The sequence below is a fragment of the Eriocheir sinensis genome, unplaced genomic scaffold (genome assembly GCF_024679095.1).
Source record: "Eriocheir sinensis breed Jianghai 21 unplaced genomic scaffold, ASM2467909v1 Scaffold113, whole genome shotgun sequence".
In the NCBI taxonomy this organism is placed as follows: Eukaryota; Metazoa; Arthropoda; class Malacostraca; order Decapoda; family Varunidae; genus Eriocheir; species Eriocheir sinensis.
This window is the reverse complement of record NW_026110441.1, coordinates 648,084-656,189: the sequence shown is the minus strand read 5'-3', so window position 1 is coordinate 656,189 and position 8,106 is coordinate 648,084. Positions and strand designations below refer to the sequence as shown.

General features: G+C 45.1%; 1 protein-coding gene across 1 annotated transcript; it reads right to left on the bottom strand.

The window, feature by feature from the left end:
- Positions 1–514: 514 nt before the first annotated feature.
- LOC126989347 (zinc finger protein 729-like) lies at positions 515–7,260 on the bottom strand. The gene is made up of 3 exons (XM_050847971.1): positions 6,968–7,260; positions 680–3,607; positions 515–536 (listed from the first exon to the last, which is right to left on the bottom strand). The coding sequence occupies exons 2-3, from the start codon at positions 3,508–3,510 to the stop codon at positions 515–517; spliced, it is 2,853 nt and encodes a 950-aa protein (XP_050703928.1). The 5' UTR covers positions 3,511–3,607; positions 6,968–7,260.
- Positions 7,261–8,106: the final 846 nt, after the last annotated feature.

Here is an 8,106-nt window from a genome sequence, read left to right as displayed (position 1 = left end):
CCAACAAAAGTCACACTCAAAGTTTTTAGTGCCAGTGTGGATGAGCATGTGTTTACGGAGCTCACTTTTTGTAAAAAACTTTTTCCCACACTGTTCACACTCAAAGTTTCTGATGCCAGTGTGGCGGACCATGTGTTGTACAAGGTTATCTTTACCTATAAACTTTTTCCTACACTGTTCACACTCAAAGTTTTTAACACCAGTGTGGAGGAACATGTGTCTATTGAGCTTGCCTTCAGTAAAGAACTTCTTCCCACACAGTTCACACTCAAAGTTTCTGATGCCAGTGTGGAGGACCATGTGTGTTTTGAGATTACCTTTCCATCTAAACTTTTTCCCGCACTGTTCACACTCAAACTCTTTGACAGTGGTGTGGGAGGACCTGTGTTTATTGAACCTTTTTTTAGTAAGAAACTCCTTCCCACACTTTTCACACTCAAAACTTCTAATGCCAGTGTGGTTAAGGATGTGTGATTTGAGGGTAGATCTTTTAGCAAACGTTTTCCCACACTGTTCACACTTGAAGGCTCTGGTCCCTGTATGGGTAAGCATGTGTCTTTTGAGGCGACTTTCATAAGCAAACGTTTTCCCACAATGTTCACACTCCAAGTTTCTAACACTGCTGCAGATGGCTGTGTGTGTTTCAAGCGTACTTTTAGTAGTAAACTTGTCCCCATACTGTTCACTCTCAAGGGGTTTAGTGCCTGTATGGGTGAGCATGTGTTTTGTGAGGTCAAAGTTATGAGCAACCTTTTCCCCACACTGTTCACTCTCAAGGGCTTTATTGCCTGTAAGGGTAAGCATGTGTCTTGTGAGGTCAAAGTTATGAGCATCCTTCTCCCCACACTGTTCACTCTCAAGGGTTTTAGTGCCTGTATGGGTGAGCATGTGTCTTGTGAGGTCAAAGTTATGAGCAACCTTTTCCCCACACTGTTCACTCTCAAGGGTTTTAGTGCCTGTATGGGTAAGCATGTGTCTTGTGAGGTCAAAGTTATGAGCAACCTTCTCCCCACACTGTTCACTCTCAAGGGGTTTAGTGCCTGTATGGGTAAGCATGTGTCTTGTGAGGTCAAAGTTATGAGCAACCTTTTCCCCACACTGTTCACTCTCAAGGGGTTTAGTGCCTGTATGGGTGAGCATGTGTTTTGTGAGGCTAAAGTTATGAGCAACCTTTTCCCCACACTGTTCACTCTCAAGGGGTTTAGTGCCTGTATGGGTAAGCATGTGTCTTGTGAGGTCAAAGTTATGAGCAACCTTTTCCCCACACTGTTCACTCTCAAGGGGTTTAGTGCCTGTATGGGTGAGCATGTGTTTTGTGAGGCTAAAGTTATGAGCAACCTTTTCCCCACACTGTTCACTCTCAAGGGGTTTAGTGCCTGTATGGGTAAGCATGTGTTTTGTGAGGCTAAAGTTATGAGCAACCTTTTCCCCACACTGTTCACTCTCAAGGGGTTTAGTGCCTGTATGGGTAAGCATGTGTCTTGTGAGGTCAAAGTTATGAGCAACCTTTTCCCCACACTGTTCACTCTCAAGGGGTTTAGTGCCTGTATGAGTAAGCATGTGTCTTGTGAGGTCAAAGTTATGAGCAACCTTTTCCCCACACTGTTCACTCTCAAGGGGTTTAGTGCTTGTATGGGTAAGCATGTGTTTTGTGAGGCTAAAGTTATGAGCAAACTTTTTCCCACACTGTTCACACTCAAAGGCTCTGGCGCCTGTATGGGTAAGCATATGTCTTCTGAGGCGACATTCATGTTCAAATATTTTCCCACAGTGTTCACACTCAAACTTTCTACCACTGGTGTGCACGGCCGTGTGTGTTTCGAGTGTACTTTTAGCAGTAAACTTTTCCCCACACTGTTCACTCTCAAAGTTACTAACAGCACTGTGGACAACCATGTGTTTGTTGAGGCTACTTTTAGTAATGAACTTTTCCCCACACTGTTCACTCTCAAAGTTACTAACAGCACTGTGGACAACCATGTGTTTGTTGAGGCTACTTTTAGTAATGAACTTTTCCCCACACTGTTCACTCTCAAAGTTACTAACAGCACTGTGGACCACCATGTGTTTGTTGAGGCTACTTTTAGTAATGAACTTTTTCCCACACTGTTCACACTCAAAGTTACTAACAGCACTGTGGACCACCATGTGTTTGTTGAGGCTACTTTTAGTAATGAACTTTTTCCCACACTGTTCACACTCAAAGTTACTAACAGCAGTGTGGAGGAACAAGTGTGATTTGAGGTTACCTTTAGTTATGAATTTTTTCCCACAGTATTCACACTCAAAGTTCTTAACACCAGCATGGATGAGCATGTGTAGTTTGAGGGTACCCTTAGTAGCAAGCTTTTTCCCACACACTTCACACTCAAAAACAGCATGGGTAAGCATATGTGATTTGAAGGACTTTATCCTAGTAAACTTTTCCCCACAGTGTTCACACTCATTTCTAACAGCAGTGTGGATGAGCATGTGTCTTTTGAGGCCAGCTTTACGAACAAACTTTTCCCCGCACTCTTCACATTCAATATTTTTAATGGCAGCGTGGATGAGCGTGTGTTTCTTGAGGCCAGCTTTAAGAGCAAACTTTTTCCCACACTGTTCACACTCAAAGTTTTTAACACCAGTGTGAGTGAGCGTGTGTCTTTTGACGGAATTTCTATCATTAAACTTTCTCCCACACTGTTCACACTCAAAGTTTTTAACACCAGTGTGGATGACCATGTGTGTTTTGATGGAATCTTTAGCAGTAAACTTTTTCCCACACAGTTCACATTCAAAGTTTTTAACACCAGTGTGGGTGAGGATGTGTGATTTGAGTTTACTTTTAGTAATAAACTTTTTCCCACAGTGTTCACACTCAAAGTTTTTAACACCAGTGTGGATGAGTATGTGTTTACTGAGGTAATATTTAGACATAAACTTTTTCCCACACTGTTCACACTCAAAGTTTTTAACACCAGTGTGGATGACCATGTGTATTTTGAGGGAACTTTTAGCAATAAACTTATTCCCACACAGTTCACACTCAAAGTTTTTAGTGCCAGTGTGGCTAAGGATGTGTGTTTTGAGGCGAGACATACAAGTAAATCTCTTTCCACACAGTTCACACTCAAAGTTCCTAACAGCAGTGTGTGTGGGGGGGTGTTCAGTGCTGCCACCCTCAGCAGTGAGCCTCTGCCCAGCCTGCACACACCTGAGCCTTTCCTCGCCTGCCTGGGAGTGGGTGTGTCTGGCCTGGCTGGTGCACACAGCCTGCACACACCCGAGCCTTTCCTCGCCTGCCTGGGAGTGGGTGTGTCTGGCCTGGCTGGTGCACACAGCCTGCACACACCCGAGCCTTTCCTCGCCTGCCTGGGAGTGGGTGTGTCTGGCCTGGCTGCTCCGTTCACCTGAGGCTGCCTGCCGCTGGCCCGGGCTGTCTGTGTCGCTGCCTGGCCTCACACCCTCCATTGTGGCACCACTCCTGGCAGACAACTCTGGAGGTGGGAGGGGGAGGGGGGGCAGCATGGGCCACTCCTGTAGGAGCCCCCAAGGCAAGGTGAGCTGCAGTGCTGAGGGAAGCAGTGAGGTGTACCGGCAGTGCTGCTGACCTTGGCCTCAGCACCTGCAAGAGTGGTGGCTGTCAGCACACACACATTGAACCTAACTAACCTAACCAAACTAAATCTAAGCTAACCTGACACAACCTAAGTACATCTAACCTAACACAGCCTGTGCAGGGCATGGTGGCTGTAGAGCTGATGCATATGGGGCCAAGATTCTGACATGTGGTCATCATTATCAACATAAATTTGCACAAATAATGATACCCCAAAACATTCAGTTACACTAAAAAAAAATAATAATAATAAAACAAAAAGGGAATTATTCCTGAGAGGACAGCCTACTAATTTCAAGATGCTGACTACTTCTGGAGCTGGATGATAATGTGCAGGGCAGCTATCAGGTGCATAACACGCATATTTGTGTTGGCTGTTGTGGGGACGAGGGAGCCGAGTGTGCAGGAGAGGGAGGTGAATCAAGAGTAATTGTTAGTGTTGGTGTGTTGTGGTGACAAGTGAGTGTATTTGTTTTCTGAATGAGTCTATTGTACCGCAGTCTAAAATCTGATGTAAATATTTCTGGACACAATATGATGCTGTTTATGATGGATAGTACTTTTCTCTAGAAATCACTATATGATTGACTTTTCAATACCTGATTTTTCAATACCTGATTTGCACCCGCCGCCGCAGCCACAAAATATCTCATTGGGAGGTTCAACTAGCTACCTGTTCTCTTTTTCACTCACTGCTCACAAAGATCACAAGTGGACAAACTTAAACAAATGCAGGCAAATCAATGTTCTTCCTGCTGTGAATTCCCCCAGTGTGCATGCATGGTGGACAGCAGACATTTAATTCTGAGAGGAGGTATTTTTCACAACAACAACTGAACCGCCGCCGCCATGTCCCGTCCTGCGCTGCATATTTTTCCGCCGCACCGCACTGCACGCCGAATAAATTTCAACTAACCAAACCTAACTTTACGTAACCTACCCAACAGGCGGGCTTCACCCACCTCGATCCCTCAATTCCATTTGCCACGGAAAAGCAATACAGCAGTGTGTTGTATCGACACAAAGTATACTTCATATATGAGGCTTTGGCCCCATCGACCCCCTTCTATTTTCCGGAGGTCACTTGTTACTGCAATGCATTCAGGGACTAAAAAAGAATCCATGTTGTAGCTATTAACCTCACCATACAAGGCTGTACACCCTGTCGTGAATATCATCCAGTAATGGTGTGTGTGTCCCGCTGCCCTCTAAGTCAGGAACACTTCCCCTCTTGGTGACAACTACCACGCTGCCTCCAGGGCTTGATCCTCAGTGATGCGCTCGTCTGCCAGGACATAAACCATATACAGTGCTCTGCTCCGTAGCTCAGTTGGCTAAAGCTCTGCACTGCGGCTGCCGGGGAATATTGACGAAAGTGTAGCCTACTAATTTTGAGATGCTGACTGCTTATTTGTGGACAAAATATGATGCTGTTTATCATGGAGGAAGTATTTTTCTGCGGAAATCACTAAATAATTGACTTTCCAATGCCTTTTATGCACCCACCACTGCTGCCACAAAATAGCTTGCCGAGGTTCAATTTGGGAGACCAATCGGAAATCAGGGGGGTTGGGTGGGGGAGCATATTTAAACTAATCCAACCAAACTTCACATAACCTAACCTCTAATGGGGAGCTTTGCCCCCCTTAACCCCTCCCGACATATGCGATTTATTCATGCGAGGAAGTTTTTCTCACAACACTGGCTGGACCGCCACCGTATATGGGTGCTAAGTTGTGCTTTACTCACAGATACAGATGAAGTTCTGGAAGAGACTTACGCCTGTGACTCCAGTTCATTTTTACAATCAATTTTCTTTCTCTTTTCTAGAAGTCACTTGTAACTGCACTGCATTCAGGGACATAAAAGAAATACGTGTTCTAAGTATTAAGTTTGCCAGAGGTGGCTACGCTTTCGTCAATATTACCCCGCGGCTGCCCCGACCAGGTGACAGGCGGAGGTTCATGCCCCGCTCAGGCAGTAATGTTTCCACGGAGGAGCGGAGACTGTCCCCCCTGAGATAGGCGGGCACTGCCCCCCACACACATACAAAGCCTCTCGTGTGCATGGGTGGGCGGGCACTGACACACACCTTGGAACACACACACACACACACACACACACACACACACAAAGCCTCTCGTGTGCACAGGTGGGCGGGCACTGCCACACACCTTGGAACACACACACACACACACACACACAAAGCCTCTCGTGTGCACGGGTGGGCGGGCACTGACACACACCTTGGAACACACACACATAAGAACATAAGAACATAAGAACATAAGAACATAAGAACGCAGGAGTCTGCAAGAGGCCGGCAGGCCTGTACGAGGCAGCTCCTTTGACCCTAAGCTCCCGTGTATCTAACCCCACCTAATATCGCTGTCCATGAGTTTATCTAGTCTATTTTTGAATGTGACAATTGTATTGGCACTCACCACATGACTGCTAAGCCTATTCCACTCATCCACCACCCTGTTAGTAAACCAATTTTTGCCTATGTCCCTGTTGAATCTGAATTTATCCAGTTTAAACCCGTTACTTCGTGTCCTACCCGGTTCTCTTACCAACAAAACCTTATGAATGTCTACCTTATTAAAGCCCTTCATCCATTTATAAACCTCGATCATGTCTCCACGCACCCTTCGCCTTTCTAGAGAATGCAAGTTTCACTGTTTGAGTCTTTCCTCGTATGGCAAGTTTCTCAACCCCTGAATCATCTTAGTCATCCTCCTCTGCACCGATTCTAACATTTTGATATCCATTCTATAGTAGGGTGACCAGAACTGAACCGCATAGTCAAGATGAGGTCTAACTAATGCTAAATATAGTTTGAGGAAGACTTCGGGGCTTCTGTTGCTTACGCTCCTTGAAATAAATCCCAGTACCCTATTAGCTCGATTTCTAGCTTGAATGCATTGTGCCCTTGGACGGAGATCAGAGCTCACTAAGACCCCTAAATCCCTCTCGCACCCAGACCTACTTATGAGAGTGTCATTAAGCAATAGTTATGTGAGGGGTTGTTCCTACCTACACTCAGAATACTGCACTTCCCTACATTGAACTCCATCTGCCATTTATCCGCCCAGTCATATAATCTGTTGAGTTCACCTTGGAGAATACTAGCGTCCTGATCCGACTCAATTACTCTACCGATCTTGGTATCATCTGCAAATTTACTAACATCACTACTAATTCCTGTGTCTAAGTCATTGATAAAAATGATAAACAAAAGTGGACCTAATACCGAACCTTGTGGGACCCACAAACACACACAAAGCCTCTCGTGTGCACGGGTGGGCGGGCACTGACACACACCTTGGAACACACACACACACACACACACACACAGTACTTTACCCCCAATAAGCCGCGGCAGACACTCTTGTCCTGTATCGCCTCGCAGCCTGGCAGTCTTCCTCCTCAGCGTTCAAGGGGATGGTCAGGCCATGGCACCATAGAGCCTACCATCCTCTTCCTCCCGAGTCCCGAGCAACGTTGCCAGATTGTCGTACTCAGGGTTATATTTGCCGACTTCCCACCAAAAACTGTCTCCTCCACCCTAATAATTGACTTTATATATAGTTATCATTAAAATGGTTGATTACTGATGTTTCCTGGCAATAGTTATGGGTCAGAAACCGGTAAATTCGATGATCTGAGTACGATAATCTGGCAATGGTGGTCCCAAGCCTCTCTTCTTCTTCTTCCTCCTCCTCAACCTCTCTTCCTCGCTTTTGGGGTATATAAAGTACGGCTTCCAATAGATCTGCTGTTCTTCACTTCAGCTTCCTTTGGTCTTTTTCCTCAGTATTTCCCTTTTAATTATGTCATTGTTTGTTTTTTCCACTCTTACATTCTCATTTTACTCCCTCCTTTAATTCTTCTTTTGGCCTTTATGAAGAAAAAGAAGGAGGAAAAGATTAAGGAAAGATTTAGGAAGGCTCCCCTTAGATACAATTAAATTAGACTGGAATGAATGGATGACGGAAGACTGGCACGGAATGTTTAATTAATTACTTGTGAAGTGTGTATGAGAAATTATAGAAGCCATGAAGAGTTTTCTGTGAAAGATGTGGTATGCAAGAAATAGTGAATAGGACGATTTTAATGAATATAGACTACTTGTTTTGTTTCTAATTTGGTTGTGCCGATAAGAAGGCCGACCATCGTTGCCAGAACATAAGAACATAGGAATTAACATAGATTATCGTACTCAGTTCACCGAATTTACCGATTTCTGATCCATAACTATTACCGAGAAACACCAGTAATCAACGTTTTTAATGATAACTATATATAAAGTCAATTATTAGAGTGGTGGAGACAGTTTTTCGGTGGGAAGTCGGCAAATATAACCCTGAGTACGACAATCTGGCCGCCTGCCTGACTCTCCAACGGATCAACTCACATGTACAGCAAGAGCAAGAGCAGGTAATCACGCTGTTGTTGAGTCCTGCTGCCGCTCCTGCTGACTCCTGCTGGTGGTGCTGGTGCTG